Source organism: Heteronotia binoei, chromosome 8 (assembly GCF_032191835.1).
Source record: "Heteronotia binoei isolate CCM8104 ecotype False Entrance Well chromosome 8, APGP_CSIRO_Hbin_v1, whole genome shotgun sequence".
Classification (NCBI taxonomy): Eukaryota; Metazoa; Chordata; class Lepidosauria; order Squamata; family Gekkonidae; genus Heteronotia; species Heteronotia binoei.
In genome coordinates, this window is record NC_083230.1 from 133,137,445 (window position 1) to 133,155,769 (window position 18,325).

Genomic DNA, 18,325 nt, shown 5'->3' on the forward strand with positions numbered 1-18,325 from the left:
ACCCGACGGGCCCATAAACAGGACACATTGTGCAGGGGACTGCAGGGGTATCTCCTGTTCACAGCACCAACTGTAGAATCCACACAAATATACTTAGAGGTTTTATTATTAAATGCAATTTCATCTCACAGTCCCACGATTCCCAAGGTGGCGAAGGACAAATGTAATAAAGCCCCCCACGCCCACCGCTAGCAGCAGCAACATGAACACAGCAGAAGCCACCAGGAGAGGCTGTTTGGCAGTCAAAAGAAGAGGGGAGAAACGGCATGCAGGTCATGGAGTGTTCATGACGGCCCAGCAGGACAGCTCTGTCGGGGGGGGGGGGGGTTGCCCTGTGCAGGTGTGGGCAGTTCCCCGCAAAGGCAGTGCCCCATTGCTCAGACACACGGGGCGGGGGGAGCTTTCCAGCCACTCGCTGCTCTCTCTCTCACTCGTGCCAGGCCCAGCACCGCAGAGGGGAACATTTGTGCCCCAGCAGCCCAGGCCCAAAGCCCCTGCTTGGCAGAGGTGCCAAGGGAGCTCGTGACCAGTCTCCTCAGATCCAGTCGTGCATCGATGCCCTGGGGGCTGCTCTAGCTGAGGCTCTGCTACTCTAGGGAGGCTGGGCTCAGGGGGGAAGCATCTGCTGCAAGCACTGGCGGGCTGAGACCCAGTGGAACGGTGCCCGTGGGAAAGAGGCAGCCTTTTGCCCAGGCCTGCCTGCCCGCCCCTCTCCCTGCCTGCACAGAAGTGGGGAGTGTGGCACGCAAAGGAGCCCACGGGCCATTTCCCCTCCATTGCTGGAAACGGCCTCTGACACCACTGCTGTGGCACAGCCTTAGCACGATGCCTTTCTTAAGCACTGTCCATCCAAATGCTCCCTGCAAACTCAACAGAGATGGTGCACGGCCTGGCCACCTCCTCGGACTGCCAGTGTTGATGGAGGCTGGAGACAAGTGGAGATGCCGGTGGGTGCATGGACCTGAGGCCCCAAGGAAGCATTTCACATGCTCCTCTAGTGCAGCTCCCTCCCCAATGCCGGGTCAGCCATCTTCAGGGGAAGGAGAAACCTTCTCAGCACCCTGGATGGCAAAGCAGGCAGCCCACGGGGTGGGGAGGGGAGCACCAGCCGATTCACACCTGAATGTGGCTCAGGATGAGGGAGGGAGCCGTGTGTGTGAATGAGGCAAGCCCTGCTCAAAGGAAGGGAAACCCTGTGCAGGAGAAAGGTTAACGGAAGATGTCCAGTAGACAGTCTTTGTCCCTTCAAGGAAAGCACATTTCCATAAAATACCAATGGCATTTAATGTCCCAAATTAAATCGGGTGTATTCTGCTCTCTGTGGGAAATGCAGCCATAGCAGATTTCAAGCATGTTTGGGAAGTGCTCAGTAGTGCGGAAATGTCAGGAAAATGCTCTCTCTGAAATGACCAAGTAATTCCAAACACCGCAAGGGCCGCTGGCCATCCCATTCAGAAAATTCATAACTGATCTTTTGATTACAGCAAAAATGTTACTTGGCACAGAACCAGTTAAAGACGGAAAGCCTGACGATTCGATCCTGGCTAAACAAGTCTGCAAGAAGACAGCGACATTGTCGACTCTGCCTGGATGGATTCAGCTGAGCCATTGAGCCTACCTTTCTAAGAGCTGCAACCCTTTTACTGAATAGCAGGGAAAAGAACAATGTTTAGATCTATTCAGCTGTGCTTTCTGGAAAAGAATGCAGAATAGAAGGAAGCAACGAGTGGTAGAAGAATGTGGGGCAGATGGCTTGTTCGTACAACGAATATGCAGCATTTAGCTTCTGCTGTGTTCTGTACAGGATGTGTGTTCTGATTTATTTACCACTGGCTTGGCTTGCTGAAGCTCATGTCCTCATGCCCATCATGAGAAAGTCCAACTGGTGCAGCACATCTTGACATGGCTTCTGCTGTTGGGTCACTTCCTGGGAGACTGCCCCTTCACACACACACACACACACACACACAGCCCATCCAGTTGCAGGAAAGCTCCTTCAGGGCAGCTGCTGGCTGGAAGGTGTCAGCTCCCCCCCCCTCCAAAGTCTGCATCCAAGCACAAGGTTTGGGGAGCAGATGGGCGGCACCACTGCTGCCCAGATCTGCTCTCCACAAGAGGCCGGCCTCTGGACACCCAACCAGCTCTTCTCCGCATCCCTTTCAGTGGGAGGGTGACACAGCGCTCCCCCCCCCCCGAAGTCTGCATGTGAAGCCTCCGTCCTGAGCCAGTGCAGCAGGACAGAAATGGTTCCACAAATAGGTAGAGCGGCAGAGGAGCAAAGGGCCCTCTCCTCTTCCTAGAAAGAGGTGCCAGCTCTCAAGCTCCCCTACCCCCCCCCCACTGGGACCGCCTCCAGGGCTTCCACCCAGTCTGATCTGCAGGCGGCTGAGGAAACAGCCCCTCCACCCCACCCAGGCAACGCTCCTCAGATCCAAAGCCTCTGAGAAGCAGCCCCGCATTCTCCTCAGCCTCTGGCCTTCACTGCATCAACCTGCTCGGGCTGCTGGGAGCAGGAAAGGCAGGCCCACCCCCCCATCCCCCCCCCCCTTTGCCTCCAGAGCCCTCCTGCCCCCAAAGGCCTCAGGGCCTCCCTCTGACTCCCTGACGTTGCTGCGGAGGCTTCCTGGACAGCTGAGACCCCTCCTGAGGATGGGCCGTGCCTGGTCCGTGGAAGCCCCGCCATCTCCTGCAGGGCAGCCACAACACAGCAAGCCCCCTGGCCCCCCAAGGGTATCCTGCAACTCCTGCCTTAGGCTCCAGGGGGGGCTGCTTCTTGGGACACTTGGCTGTGGTTCAAGGGAGGCAAAACACAACACAGCAGAAAGGCCTCCTGGACTCTGCCTTTACTCCTTGGGCTCTGCAGAACGGGAGGAGGAGGGCCCAATGACTGCAAGGGGGCTTGTCCAGAACAGCTGCCTGGGGGGGGGGTCTGCAAGCCCCTCCTCAGCCCAACAGACAGAAGCCCCAGGCCCAGTGTGGGCGGTGCATCGCAGGCAGGCAGACTTCCCCACGAGCCCCCGCAGGCCAGGCTGCAGACTGCTCACTGCGGACACAGGAGCGCCCGGAGATCCTCGGGCAGGGACCCAATGATGGTGGCGATGAACTGGCTCACGTGCTGGAGGGCCTCTCCCTTCACAGGCAGGTGGTGGTGCCTGGCTTGTGCCTGCAAGGGGAGACCAAAGGCCCGTTCAGAACACCCACCCCTCGCTCCATCCCAGGGCTTGCAAGCAGCCCCGGAACAGGGCCCACCCAGGGTGCCTTCACCAGGGGGCCGCGGCTGCCCCCCTTCCCTGCAGGCAGGTGCATCCCCGCGCAAGCCTTGCCAAGGAGCAGGTGTGGCTCAGCAGCCCCCGGCCTTGGCGCACAGGAGCAAAGGAAACCGAGCTGAAGCCGGAACCCTCCACCTTTCTCCCTCTGGGCATCAGGACTCCCAGAAGGCCACGGGGCCAGGAAGCGCTTTGTGGTTTCCTTGCTCATGGATCACAGACTCTCCAGGGTCTCTATCTTGGCAGTGTTCTCTTTACTTATTATTCCTATTTGTTATGTTATTATCCTGGTTGCTCATTTGATCCCTATAGCCATACTCCTTAGCATGGAATCCCCACGTTTATTATTCATCGCTCATCATCATGCAGCCCGGCTTTAGTTTGGAGTTTAACCTCGTGAGCTACAGGAGAGGCCTTCAAACAAACGTTCTCTCCAGGGGTGCTGTTCTCTGGTATCCCTGGGGCTGGACAGCTCCTACCCCTGGGAGGAACCCGAGGCCATGTAAAGGGCAGCTGAGAACGGTTCTGCCTGTATATAACTATGTCCCTTGCGGCCAGGATCTCCTTGCGGGGGAGTGTTTGCTGCTGATCTTTTCCTGCAGTCATCCGAGGAGCCTCCTTGACTGGATCTGGGCAGAAGCTCCAGAGGGGGAGGCAGAGCTTGGCTGGAGGCCCCCTGGAGCCCTCACACTGCCCCTGGACCGGACCATATTGCACGGGGGGAGGGGGGAGTAGTGTCTGCACACCTGACATTTATCCCAAGTGCTCCTGAAGTGGCTCTTTGGCTCCCCCCTTGAACGCAGTCCTGCCCGGCAGCTCCTCGCCGTTTCCCCCCAGGGGGCAGCCTGGAGTGGGACTCTACAGGAAAAGGCTTCCTTGGTTCTGCCGTCAACTGGGCTGTGGGATCTCGCCTCCTAACTCTGCCCCACTCCTTCCGTGGGGCCACCAGCCTGTGGCAAGTGGATCTCCCCATGGGCAGCAGGATGGAGCCTCAATGGCTGGATCCCATGAGCACAGCTCTGGCCGATCAAGCTCCCCGTCCTGTGGGTGGGGGGAGGCAGCTTACCAGCTTCTCGCGGAGTTTCAGCACCAGGTCGACCACCTCCACCTCAGACTTGTGCTTCACCCAGGCCCCGATGTTCTGCAGGAAGAGCAGTCCGCTCAGAAGGAAGGAAGAGAAGCTGCCCCCTGCCTCATCCCAAGACTGGGGGTGGGGCAGGCAGTGTGGGGCCACATCAGAGACCATTCCCCCGATACTCCGTCAAGATCCCCATCTTGCATGGCCAGCTTCAAGAGGGGACAGGATCAGAGGTCCATCAGTGGCCATTAGTCACAGCATATTGTTGGAACTCTGTCTGGGGCAGTGATGCTCTGTATTCTGGGTGCTTGGGAGGGGCACAGTGAGAGGGCTTCTAGCCCCACTGATGGACCTCTTGATGTCACTTGGGGTTTTTGGCCACTGTGACTGGCTTGATCCAACATGGCTTCTCTTCTTCTCATACCTCTGCAAGCCCAGCTCTTTCCACAAGAGGAAACCAGAGACCCTGAGGATGGCCTTGTCAAGGCAAAGGTGGGCATGGGAATCCCAGGACAATGAAAGAGGGTCATGCAGGGCTGCTCAGCCCCCCACCCCCTGCTGCAGAAAGACCCGCCTCTTTCTCCGAGCAGAAGCCAGCCAGGGGAGGAAGGAGGGATCAGAGTGGCGGCGACAGGACAGGCCCCTTGCCCCCTCTCTGCCAGGACCAGTGGGCCCCGCAAGGACTGGATGCCACCCTCCCTGCCCCACACCCCCCTGGCCCCATTGCAGGCTCTGCTGCTTCCCCACGTACTGCCTCCGAGATCGCCTCCAAGTGCAGCGCCTCCAGCTTGTGAGCCATCTCCTTGTGTCTCTGGCGGTACCAGCCATCAAAGTTGGGGGACCTGAAGAATCGCCTGTCCGGGGGAGCGGGGGGAAGAGAGGTGTCAGCTGGAAGAGGCCGGGCGGCAGAGAGAGGGCCCCACAGCCAGAAGCCATCCTCCTCTGCACAGTTGCCAGCCTGAATCAGCTGCGCAGAAGGCAAGAGGCTGTTCCCATAACGATGTGGCCACTGGGCAGAGAGCTCCAGCCCCACAACTGCAGCCAACTGCGATTCACTAGAAGCATGGGAGGAAGGGATGCCTCCCCCAGACATCCTGTTCCCGCATCACCAGGGAGCAGCGGAGAGCTGTGAGTCTGTTGCTAGGAAGGCGAGAAAAGCAGAAGAGCGCCTGTGGCAGGGGTGGCCAAACTGCCGCTTGGGAGCCACATGTGGCTCTTCACATGTATTGCGTGGCTCCTGAAGCTCCCACCGTCGGCCAGTTTGGAGAAGACATTTGTCTTTTTAATCACTTTGCCAAGCCAGCCAGTTAAAACTGCTTTCTTCCCACCTCTCCCTTCTTCCCCCATCTATTTTCCTTCCTTCCTTCCTTCCTTCCTTCCTTCCTTCCTTCCTTCCTTCCTTCCTTCCTTCCTTCCTTCCTTCCTTCCTTCCTTCCTTCCTTCCTTCCTTCCTTCCTTCCCTCCCTCCCTCCCTCCAGTCTTGCGTCTCCCAAACATCTGACGTTTATTCTAAATGGCTCTTCCAGTAAGCAAGTCCTGTTGCAATGTCCCTGCTGCCGGTTGTGGAGTAGCTGCCTCTGGAGCACCACGGATGCTCCTGGTTGCCTCGTCTCCGAAAGAGTCAGAAGAAGTGTGAAACAATCAAGGGCAGGATCCAGAAGACCCCAGGGCCTCCTTTCAGTCTGGAGATGATATTGGCAGGTGGGGGGTGGAGAGAGAGATGAAACCGCCCCTGGCAGGCATAAAGGGCTCTTCCTGCATGTGCCACAGAGGGAGGGGCAGCATCCAGGGGAGCTGGTGGGCAGGAGGTTCAGGCCAAAGAGAAGGATGTTCTGCTTCTGCACACGGCCGCAGCCTAGGGGATTTGTCCCCACAGAATGCCGGGGTGGTTACCTTCAAAAAGGGAGCTGCCAAAAAGAGAGCCAGTTTGGTGTAGTGCTTAAAGTGTGCGGACTCTTATCTGGGAGAACCGGGTTTGATTCCCCACTCCTCCACTTGCATCTGCTGCCATGGCCTTGGGTCAGCCATAGCTCTGGCAGAGGTTGTCCTTGAAAGGGCAGCTGCTGTGAGAGCTCTCTCCAGCCCCACCCACCTCACAGGGTGTTTGTTGTGGGGGAGGAAGGTAAAGGAGATTGTGAGCCGCTCTGAGACTCTTCGGAGTGGAGGGCGGGATATAAATCCAATATCTTCTTCTTCTTCATGGAGAAGAAGCCTGTCCTTGGCTCCTAGGCATGGTGGCTCAATGGAACCCCTGAAGACTGACGGCTGGGAGGTGGCTGTGGTCTCTGCCACTGGGTGGCCCCACCTGCATCAGGACGGGGCTCACCTGCCCTGCAGAGCTTGTCTGAAGGTCTGAGAGGAGGGAAGAGATCTTGGGATCAGGAAGGGCAGGATCAGTTCAGGGGGTTCCACCAGATGGGGCCACAGACTACCTGAAGGGTCACCAGACAAAGGGTGGAAAGGAGAGCGGGCAGCAGGGGCATTCCTGGCGTGTACAAAGGGACAAGGGCATCTCCCTTGGGATGGCTGCTTGCCCAACCTCTCCCAGGAATTGGGTGATACCAAATGGAAATGTAGCAACGTAAGCAGAACCCTGCTGGATCAGGCCAGCGGTCCATCTAGTTCTGCCTCCTGTTTCCCACCACAGCCAACCAGCTAACCTGGGGGGGGGCAGCAACAGGGCATGGAGGCCCAGGACTTCCCTTGATGGGCGCGGAGGCCCAGGGCTTCCCTTGATGGGCGCGGAGGCCCAGGGCTTCCCTTGATGGGCGCGGAGGCCCAGGGCTTCCCTTGATGGGCGCGGAGGCCCAGGGCTTCCCTTGATGGGCGCGGAGGCCCAGGGCTTCCCTTGATGGGCGCGGAGGCCCAGGGCTTCCTTTGATGGGCGCGGAGGCCCAGGGCTTCCCTTGATGGGCGCGGAGGCCCAGGGGTTTCCCATGATGCTGCCGCCTCCAAGCGATGGGAGTCCAGCGTTTACTGCCTCTGAGTGAGGAGGTTCCTCTCGTGACCACTAACGGACGTATTCTCCATGAATTGGTCCAGCCCCCTTTAAAGGTATCCATCATGCCCACTGGAAATCCCATAACTGGCATTAAGTAAGATTTATTTTAGTCTGTTCTGTGCCTGTTGGCCAAGAACTCCATCAGGTGCCCTCAAGTCCTGGTGTTATGGGGGAGAGAGAGCCCCCTCTATCCACCCCATGTATGATGTTATAAACCCCAGGGTGTCTTCCCCTTGCCTTCTTTACCCCATGATGTCAAAGGTCTGAGTCTCTTCAGCCTTTCCTTACAGGAAAGAGGCTCTGTGCCCCTGGTTGCCCCTTTCTGAACTCTACCCAGCTCTGCAATGTCCTCTGCAAAGATACCATGACCAGAAGTGCACAGAATCTTCCACACGAGGCCTCAGCAGAGCTCCATCTGGGCAGGACAATACGGGCCCTTTTGCAGCCAATCCCTTTCTTAATAATTCCAATTACGGAGTGTGCCTTTTTCACTGCTGCCACACACTGAGCTGATGTTTTCATCAAACAATCCACCACAACCCTGAGACGCTTCTCGTGGGGTTTTCCAGTCTCCAGGGAAGCCAGCTGCACAAGGCCAGAAAGTCCATTCCCTTCACAGAATGTTCCTGGCCTCTGGGAGTAACTCCCCACCCCCCGACATGACTGCTTTTGTTCCAGCGGGTAAAACAAGGTCCATGTTTAGCAGCCGGCCTCGAGCCCTGCTGAGAAGCAAGCCAGGACTGTCTCACCCCCGGCTAGGCTTGCCAATCCCCAGGTCCCAGCGAGGGTTCTTCCGCTTTCCCAGGCTCCTTCCTGCCCCCAGTCAGCTGGCCAGCGGGGGGAAGCCCCGCCCCCAAGCCACCATGTGATTTCCCCCCCCCCCGAGGCTTCCTCTTGGGATGGGTGTCTGTGTTACTTGTAAGAAGTTGAGTAGAGAGGCCAATCCCTCCCTTCAAAGTCACCAGAAAACGGGGGGGGGGGGAGGAATGTCTGCTGAGCACTTCATTATTCCTATGTGGAGATCGATTCTCATAGGGTATAATGGGGAATTGATCTGGAGGTTTTGGGGGCTCTGGGGGAGCTGTTTTTTGAGGTAGGGGCAACAAATTTTCAGTATAGCATCTAGTGCCTCTCCCCAAAGTACCCCCCAAGTTTCAAACGATTGGACCAGGGGGTCCAATTCTATGAGCCCAAAAGAAGGTGCCCCTAGCCTTCATTATTTCCTATGGAAGGGAGACATTTAAAAGGTGTGCTGTCCCTTTAAATGTGATGGCCAGAACTCCCTTGGAGTTCAATTATGCTTGTCACACCCTTGTTCCTGGCTCCACCCCCAATGTCTCCCGGCTCCGCCCCAAAGTCTCCTGGCTCCACCCCCAAAGTCCCCAGATATTTCTTGAATTGGACTTGGCAACCCTACCCCCGGCTCTTCCTGCTGCTCAGAGACCTCACGAGATCCCCCCCCCCGCTCCCGCCTGACCCCTGGAGAGGCGGAAGGCCAGGAGGGCTGCACGACCCCCAGCTGGTGCTGAGCAACAGGCTCTGGGCCTACCTGTAGAGGCCCATCCAGTCCCCTTTCGTCCCACAAGTCAGCTGCGGCCCAGCCTGCTCCAGAGTTTTGAGGAACTCCTCCTGCCGGAAGGGGCGGATGGGAGGGGGCTTCTGTGGGAGGGAGGGAGAACAACTCTTGCAGCACGGGTGCCCCCCCCAGCCAGATCCCAGCAAGCGCCTCCACTCGCCATCTGGACTGTGTCCTGGCCCACCCCAGCCCAGGAGAAGAGAAGCCCCTGAGCTCCTGCTGCTGCTTCCCTGCAGGACCCGGAAGCACCGGGGAGTGGAAGAGCCGCCTCCAGGTCCCCCCAGCAGCCCAGAAGAGGGGGCGCCCTCACCTTCCACGGCGTGATGGCTCTCTGCAGCGGCATGAGGCTGGCCAGGTAGTGCTCCTGGGAGGAGGGAGGGAGGGGGGAGGAGAGGAGGTCAGGGCCAGCCACACAGGGAGGGGGGGCAGAACCCCCAAGGGAAGCACAAGAGCAACACACCCTTTTTGGCGGGGGGCAGGGGAGAGAGGCGATGCGGCTGGATGCCACGGGAGGGGAGGGGGGGTCTTCTTTCCCCATCTCCTCACCAGGGGGATGATGAAGCTCTGGGTGAGTTCCAGGAGGTGTCTCCTCAGCAGGGCACTCTGGGCTTCGGAGGAGCGCTTCTTGTGGATGCCCTGCAGGGGGCAGAAGAGCAAGGCGTGGGGGGGGCTCTTCTCAGGCCTGGGCCCCCCCGCCAGTGCCTGCCCACGGAGAGGAGGGAGGTGACTTCTCCCTTGTCCTGGCCCCACCTGGGTGTGGGGGGGCATGGGAGAGGCACTGCTTCTGAGATGCAGGCCTGCCCGCCTGCAGCCTTGGATGCCACACAGCACCGTGGCACAGCCGGGGCTTAGTGCTGGCACATCTCAATCAGGGGCCGCTTCTCCTTGTGACACTCGGTGCTGGAAGGGCAGGGGCATGGGGGGCCCCAGCTGCAGAGACCTGCCTGGTTCCCGCCCCCCTCGGTAAGATCCCACAGCAGGGGAGCTGGGGGGGGGTGACCTCTGAGCACTCCTCCCTTCCCTCCTTCCTTTCCACCAAGAAGGGGCAGGGGGGTCAGAGCAGGAGCTTGGGCAAGGGAGGCAGGACACTGAAGCATGCCCCCCGCCCCCCCCCCCCCCGCCGACAGCAAGGTCAGGTGCTTTTGCTCACCTTCAGGAGTCTCTTGAGGAGGCCTTTGTCCTTGTGCAAGAAGGGTTTGTACGACGAATAAAGTCCTAGAGGCAGCGAGGAGCAAGAGACAGGGAGAAGGCAGGAGGGGGAGCCCTGCTGCCCCCTCCAAGACCGCCAGATACCACCACCACCACCACCCCTGGCACCCAAGCCCTCCCGAGGCCAGGCTAGGGGAGGCCGCAGCACCCAGGGTTCACCTGCTGGAAGCGTCTGGGGCCACCAGCAGCCCCTCCCCGGCTGGACCACCTATCTCTCCAGCCACAGGCAGGGGCCCTGCTCCAGAGGCTAGATGGGGCATGCCAAGGAAAGGGCTCCTCCGCACTGACACCCCTCCCCCCAGGAGAGGACTCCGTCTCCTTCTGTTGCTCTCGTGCCCACAGCAAAAGGCTTTCCCTTAGCACACACCCCCCCCCAGGCTTCCCACTCATTTCATGCACTGCTGCCAGAGCCGATCTGAGTATCTTCTTAACCATTTACCACTGTGGGGCTCTCACTGCACAGAAAAGAAGGATGAAACTGTTCTTAAATGCATTTGTTAAAAAAATACCCCTGCAACAGCTTCTACCCATGTAAGGGGGGTGCGTCTGCAGAAAAAGGCACTTCCCCAGGCCGGGCTGGACCGGAAGGCTCCTCCACCTCCCGCCCCCCCCCCCCCGAGGGACGGGGAGGCATGGGAGACAGAGCCCAAGGAGGCTCTACCTGGCTTTGCATCAGCGACTTCAGCTTGGCCAGTTTCTTCACCTTCACCTGCTTGGGCAGGTCTCCTGCAGGGAAAGAGAAGCACAGGCCGTGCCCAGGGACTCCACAGGAGCTGCCCCCCCCCCCCGCTCAGCAGTCCCAAGAAGAGCCCAGCCTCCTCCTCCAAAAGCCCCCCTCCTTCCCCCCCCGGCTCTCCACCCCCCCCAGCACGCCCTTCTCAGAGGAGCCTTCCTCCCCCTCCTGCCCTTGAGCCCCCCCAGACCTTTCTGCCCCCCCGCCAAACCCCCCCTCCAGCTCCCCACCCCCCCAGCACGCCCTTCTCAGAGGAGCCTTCCTCCCCCTCCTGCCCTTGAGCCTCCCCCAGGCCTTTCTGCCCCCCGCCACACACCCCCTCCCCTCCAGCTCCCCATCCCCCCAGCACGCCCTTCTCAGAGGAGCCTTCCTCCCCCTCCTGCCCCCAGAGTCCCCCCCCACAGACCTCTCTGCCCCCCGCCACACACCCCCTCCCCTCCAGCTCCCCATCCCCCCAGCACGCCCTTCTCAGAGGAGCCTTCCTCCCCCTCCTGCCCCCAGAGTCCCCCCCCACAGACCTCTCTGCCCCCCCGCCACACACCCCCTCCCCTCCGGCTCCTCACCCCCCCAGCACGCCCTTCTCAGAGGAGCCTTCCTCCCCCTCCTGCCCCCAGAGTCCCCCCCCCAGACCTCTCTGCCACCCCCGGCCACAGACCCCCTCCCCGCCCCCCCCCAGCACGCCCTTTTCAGAGGAGCCTTCCTCCCCCTCCTGCCCCAGAGCCCCCCCCCCAGACCTCTCTGCCACCCCCGCCACAGACCCCCTCCCCCCCCTCCGGCTCCCCACCCCCCAGCACGCCCTTCTCAGAGATTTCCTCCCCCTCCTGCCCCCAGAGTCCCCCCCCCAGACCTCTCTGCCACCCCCGGCCACAGACCCCCTCCCCCCTCCCCTCCGGCTCCCCACCCCCCCAGCACGCCCTTCTCAGAGGAGCCTTCCTCTCCCTCCTGCCCCCAAAGTCCCCCCCCAGACCTCTCTGCCACCCCCGGCTACAGACCCCCTCCCCCCCCTCCGGCTCCCCACCCCCCAGCACGCCCTTCTCAGAGATTTCCTCCCCCCTCCTGCCCCCAGAGTCCCCCCCCAGACCTCTCTGCCACCCCCGCCACAGACCCCCTCCCCCCCCTCCGGCTCCCCACCCCCCAGCACGCCCTTCTCAGAGATTTCCTCCCCCTCCTGCCCCCAGAGTCCCCCCCCCCAGACCTCTCTGCCACCCCCGCCACAGACCCCCTCCCCCCCCTCCGGCTCCCCACCCCCCAGCACGCCCTTCTCAGAGATTTCCTCCCCCTCCTGCCCCCAGATCCCCCACACACAGACCTCTCTGCCCCCCAGCCACACACCCCTCTCACCAGCCATCTTGAGCTCCCCCAGCCGGAGGATGTGGGGCCAGTGCTGCAGCATCTTGATGAAGAAGGGGTTGGTGACCCCCAGCACAACATTGGGCCTGGGGGTGGAGGAGGGGGAGAGAGAACCCTCAGATGTGAGCCCCTTGCCCCTCCCTCCCCACAGCAAAGGCCTGGGGGGGCTACGGGGCACTCACGGGGCCTGGGTGCGGGTGGTGTACTCCTTGAACTCGCTGTCGTGGATGGTGAAATAGGGCCGGTAGTCACAGCAGTACTTCAGCGGAGCCAGGCAGCTGGAGGAGGAGGAGGGCGCATCAGGCACAGAAGTCCAGCTCCCTGGGCAGGGAGGGGCTCTCTGGGGGGGGCAACCGAGGTGCTCTGAGTGACAGCACAGAGCCAAGCCCTGACTCGGGCCCAGCAGCCTGCCCATTACCTGGTGAGGGCCAAAACCATTTCTGAGGAGACGGCAGGTGACGGGGCCAGGACCACCAGGGGCTCCGCCAGCAGCATCAGCTCCCACAACATCTGCACGTGGCTCAGCACGGGCTGGAAACACCTGGGGGGGTGAGGACAGGTCAGCAGAAGCCACATGTGGCTGTTTGCAAAGCCCAGAGAGGCAAGCCCCGCCCTGACTGATGTGAGAGACGCCGTCCAGTAGCAAAACACACACGGTGCAGGTCCCAACCCTGCCATTTAAGACCCTGAGGGAGAAGATGGTGCGGAAGAGCCTTCTGGGCCTGAGAGCCTTTTTCTGGGGGGGGGGGGGGCTGTCGCTTGCACTACACTGGTTGGGCCTCAGAGCGCTCCCGGTCCCTGGGCCGCCCTGCAGGGGTTTGGGGGGAGGGGAGGGCAAAGCACTCACCTGAAGAGGTCCAGTTCGTGGACGCTGCTGAGGACAAGGGGGGCCGGCGGGAGGTTCTGGACACAAGACAAAGGCAGAGGACGTTCAGCCCCTCCCCTCCCCCCTGCAAAAGCTTCAGCTGGACATCGGAGTGTGGCCACCTGGGGAAACTGGGGTGGGGGTGGGGCAGCAGGCTGGCAAATCTGGAGGGTCAGTGCAGCGACACATCCCATCTCCTCAGTTCCAGCCATGGGGCGAGAGCACTTCAAGCTCTCTGAGGGCCACACTTGCCAGCCCAGAGAGAGAGACTGGGGTGAAGGCGCTCCCATGGCTTCAGCCTGGGTAGGAAGGGGGGTGGCGCTGGGAGGCAACGAGCTTCGCCAGGACAAGAACCTCCACAGTCTGAGGCAGCCAGGAAGCAATCTTGGGGAAGGCCTGGCCTCTGTGCCCTGAGCTGCTCTCTGGAGGAAGTGGCTGGCCCACACCCTTATATCTTCCCCTTCCCACCTCCAGACTGACGGGCTTGTCTGGGCTGGAGCCGGGCTTGTCTGCCCTCGAGGGCACCCGCACCTGCGTGGAGAGAGTGAATGGCATGAGGATACAGAAACACCGGCAGGACACACCCTCTCCTCCCCACCCCCGTGGGAAGCCAACGCCCCCCTCCCCGGACACCTGAATGACGACCCCCATCACGGGCAGGTTCAGCATCCGGCCGGGCACGGGTGGCGGCCACTTGTCAATCTCGCTGCACACTGGGGGGGAAACCAAACCACAAAAGCAGCCTCAGATGCCTTCCCACCCTCAGTGTGGCTCCACAGCAACCCCCCCCCCCGGCCAGGCCCCCCCTCGGCTTCACAGCAAGAGACACGACTCATTTGGAAAGGAAACTGCTTGTGAAGCCGATCTGGCAGGAAAAAAAGAGCATGCAACAAAACCCCAAAGGTAAAGCGCAGCAGCAGAGGCGAGACAGACGGCACTCTGGCCCATCATCCGGGACACACCAGCGAAGGCGCGCTTCAGCCACAAGTCTGGCAGTCCCAGCTGCCGCCAGGCCTTTTGCCCGCGTGGCACTGGCCAAGGAGGGGCTTTCCATCATCAGCCAGCTTGGCTGCTGGAGAAGGAAAACGATGCCACCACCGGGCAACCACCCCTTCCGTTGCTTCCAGCGGCCTTCTGCCAGCTCCAAGAGCCATGGCGCAGCTGAGCTCTTCTCCTACAGGCGAGCAAAGCATTTGTGTACCACTGGGAGGGAGGGCTCCCACCAGCCCCTGCCTAGGAGAAAGGAAGCAACCCCACTCTGCACCATCCCAGCAAGGCCACGAGGCTCTTGGACACATCCTCACGGCCCCCTCTGCCCCTGGAGAACAGCGCTTCTCTGTCAAGGAAGCATCCCCACCCAGCTCTGGGCAGGTGTAGCAATGAGCTGCCTCTTGGCGCTTAGGGCCTATTTCTCAGCCGGGACCACCTCCTCACCTGCCTCCAGGCATGGGTCCAGCTTGTCAAAGTACTCCGGAGCAATCAGCTGCAGCAGGTGCTGGAAAAGATTCACAAAAGGCAGGCGAGAGACCAGCACCAGGGACTGGAGGAAGAGAGAGAGAGAGAGAGTGAGAGAGAATGGCAAGAATGTGTGTGGGGGGGGTCGCACTCCAAAGCTCCGCCCACCAGGATGTCCCCTTGCCCAGGTGGTCCTGCAGGGTGGGGGCTGGGCTGCTTTGTTCCCGTCACCCTCCCAAAGTGGCAGCAGTGGGCGGTCCCTTCTTTGTGAAGCCTCAGGGCTGGTGCTGACAAGAGTGTTTGACCAGCAATGACACAGCTGCAGGCAGGCCACTCGCTTATAAGCAGATGCCAGCCTGCTCAAAAAGAGTACAAAGACTTCTGATGAAGCAGCAACCAGACTACAGCTAGTCACTAATGGAATGAATGCTGTTGGAAATGCTGTGAATGAGAGTTGTGAAATGTAAAAGTAATTCCATTTTAAAAAATAAAGTAGCCTATATATCACAGTCACAGAATGTTTTTTGTATTCAGTACGGGAATCATGCTGTGATCCAAATGTATTGCCTTTTGTTCCCTTCAGTGGCAGGTGTGTGTGGTGGTGGTGGGGGGGGGGGGGGCTGGTGCTGCACTGGCTGGATTTCTAGCCTGCATTTCTTCCCAGGGTGCTCTCAAAATCATCAGCAAGGACGCGTAAGTCGGGTGAGAGTCTGGCTGTTCTGTGAGAGAAAAGGATCCCTGCGTAGGAGTAGAGCTCTCCGTGGGGCAGGCTAAGAAGAAGCCTCTGGAAGAGCTGCCCCCCCACCACCACCCTACATGCCCAAAGGGCTTGTTCTCAGTAGTATTCCCAGCGGGGCTGACACACTGGGGCGTCCCCCAGCCAGGGCACCTTCTGCCCCCTTGGGATGAGAGGCCAGCAGGATCCAGCCACAGGGAGCACCTCTCCCCCCCCCCCCGCTTCAATCTCCTCCAGGTGAGAGGCCTGCCTGCCAGGGGCCCCTCCCCTCCAAGGGCTCAGGAGGTGGGGAGGAGGGAGAGGGGGGCAGCCTGGCCCCCCTGGCTGGGCCCTCACCTTCTGGAAGTAGCCTCTCTTGACTGACTGGTCCTTCACTTGCCGGAAATACACGTAGCCAAAGTAATGGGCAGGATCCCGCTGTGGGACAGAAGGGGGGGGAGAGGTGGTCCCTGGGTGGAGCTGCTGCTGCTGCTGCTGGCCCGCAGCCCCTCCCACCTACCTCCCACCAGCACTGCCCCACCCCCACCCCCCTCCCTCTACTGGAGCGCTGCAGTTTCCCCACTGAACCCCCCCCCCAGGCACCTGGTGGAGTGAGTGGACTTGGGGGGGGGTCACAGAGGGGAGGCTATTCTCCTCTGCCTCCCTCCTCCTCTGGGCCAGGAGTAGGATTGCCAATGGGGGGGGGGGGGGCAGGATACTAGCCCAAGCAACTGTGCCACAAATACGAAACACTTGATTCAAAATAGAAAAATATCACATTGTTTATGAATGCGTAAGCATCGAAAAATTTTTTACAGCAGTTCCAAAGATAATTAAAAATAGAAAGACCCCCCCACACACACACACACACTTCAGGGTCATCAGAAAGCAGAGGGGGGGGGAGAATTGATCCACAGGTATCAGGGGCTCTGTGGGGGGGGCTGTCTTTTGAGGCAGAAGCACCACATTTTCAGCATAGCATTTGGTACCTCCCCTCAAAACACCCTCCAGGTTTCAAAAAGACTGGACCAGGAGATCCCGTTCTATGAGCCAACCCATGATTTCCAATGGAGGGAAGGCGTTTCAGAGGTGTGGGGTCGTGATGGCCACGACTCGCGTTTGGAGTTCAATCGTGCTTGTCCCTCCCTTGCTCCTGGCTCCACCCCCAAAGTCGACTTGGCCCCCCTAGCCAGGAGCTGCCCTGCTCCGCCCCGCCCCCCCCCGGGCCTGCCCCCAAGCGCCGGACGGACCTGCAGGGCCGGGGGGGCGTCTCGGCTGCAGCCCTCCTCCTCCTCGCCCCCCCGCCGGAGGCCCCCCCCGCCCGACTGGCGGAAGCGGAAGCTGAAGTGGGTGTCCCCCAGGCCGCCTGCAGGGAGGAAGAGGCGGAGGGCTGAAGAGGGGGGAGGGGAAGAGAAGCCCCCCCCCCGCCCCCGCCCCCCACCCACCTGAGTAGGAGTCCGGGAAGGCCAGGTAGCACAGGCTCGTCTTCTGCAGCAGGAGGAGGAAGCGTCAGCTCAGGGCCCGAGCCCGGAGAGGGGGTGGAAGGAATCCCCCAGCCCAGCCCACCTACCTCCTTCTCGGTCAGCGGGTAGTCCGGGGGGTAGACCAGCTGCGCCACGGGAAGGCGGAGAGAAAGGGGAAGAGGAGGAGAAGAAGAGGCAGAAAGGCCGACGCAGGCCCCGACGCCCCCCCTCCCCCCGCCTCGCAGAGCGGCCGCCCCCCCCCCCCACCTACCTCCAGCGCCTGGCCCAGCTCCAGGTCGAAGGTGACGGCGCAGGCACACTCCAGCCAGGCCGACAGCCCCCCCCGGCCCCCCATCGCCGCCCCACCTGCCGCCCTGCCTGCCCGCGAGGGGGGGGAGCAAGGAGGAGGAGGAGGCGGGGGGCGCACTCTCGGCCCAGGCGGAGCAGCAGCAGCAGCGCCCCCAGCGGCCGCCCCGCCCCGCCCCTCTCCGCCTCCTGGCAGGGAATCCCGCCCTCTGCGCCCCTCCCCCGCCTCCAGGGCTTCCCCAGCCCCTTCAATCCCACCTGCCCCCTCACTCCTGCAAGGCCCCGGCCCCCCCCCCCCCGCGAGGACGCACGGAAAGGAAGGGAGACCAGAGAATCCACCCTCGCTCCTAAGGAAGAAGGGGAAACACGGTGGCCCTGAGGACAGCCCCCGCACCCAGACCAGAGAATCCACCCGGCGTGGCCCCTAGGGAAAAAGGGGGAAAACCAGTGCCCCTAAGCACAGTCCTCGCCCCCAGACAAGAGAATACACCCTGGGTGGCCCCTTGGGAAAAAGGGGAAAGACCGGTGGCCCTAAGAAGAGCCTTCGCCCCCAGACCAGAGAATCCACCCTGCACAGCCCCTAGGGAAAAAGGGGGGAAACCGGTGGCCCTAAGGACAGCCCTCGCCCCCAGACCAGAGAATCCACCCTGTGTGGCCCCTTGGGAAGAAGGGGAAAGACCGGTGGCCCTAAGAACAGCCCTCACCCCCAGACCAGAAAATCCACCCTGCGTGGCCCCTAGGGAAGAAGGGGAAAGACCAGTGGCCCTAAGGACAGCCCTCACCCCCAGACCAGAGAATCCACCCTGGGTGGCCCCTAGGGAAGAAGGGGGAAAACCAGTGCCCCTAAGCACAGTCCTCGCCCCCAGACCAGAGAATCCGCCTTGCGTGGCCCCTAAGAAAGAAGGGGAAACACCGGTGGCCCTAAGAAGAGCCTTCGCCCCCAGACCAGAGAATCCACCCTGCGTGGCCCCTAGGGAAGAAGGGGAAAGACCGGTGACCCTAAGGACAGCCCTCACCCCCAGACCAGAGAATCCACCCTGGGTGGCCCTAAGGGAAGAAGAGGAAACACAGTGGCCCTAAGGACAGTCCTTGCCCCCACACCAGAGAATCCGCCTTGCGTGGCCCCTAAGAAAGAAGGGAAAAGACCGGTGACCCTAAGAACAGTTCTTGCCCCCAGACCAGAAGATCCACCCTGCATGGCCCCTAGGGAAGAAGGGGAAAAACCAGTGCCCCTAAGCACAGTCCTCGCCCCCAGACCAGAGAATCCGCCTTGCGTGGCCCCTAAGAAAGAAGGGGAAACACCGGTGG

General features: G+C 61.1%; 1 protein-coding gene across 1 annotated transcript; it reads right to left on the minus strand.

Annotated features, from left to right (window-relative positions):
• Nucleotides 1–2,820: 2,820 nt before the first annotated feature.
• Nucleotides 2,821–17,066, minus strand: DENND6B (DENN domain containing 6B). The gene is made up of 20 exons (XM_060244534.1): nt 16,983–17,066; nt 16,819–16,857; nt 16,694–16,736; nt 16,499–16,614; nt 15,606–15,686; nt 14,513–14,618; nt 13,712–13,791; nt 13,547–13,609; nt 13,061–13,116; nt 12,632–12,754; nt 12,396–12,491; nt 12,205–12,299; nt 10,792–10,856; nt 10,072–10,185; nt 9,468–9,557; nt 9,232–9,285; nt 8,895–9,004; nt 5,096–5,198; nt 4,333–4,407; nt 2,821–3,163 (listed from the first exon to the last, which is right to left on the minus strand). The coding sequence occupies exons 1-20, from the start codon at nt 17,064–17,066 to the stop codon at nt 3,041–3,043; spliced, it is 1,716 nt and encodes a 571-aa protein (XP_060100517.1). The 3' UTR covers nt 2,821–3,040.
• Nucleotides 17,067–18,325: the final 1,259 nt, after the last annotated feature.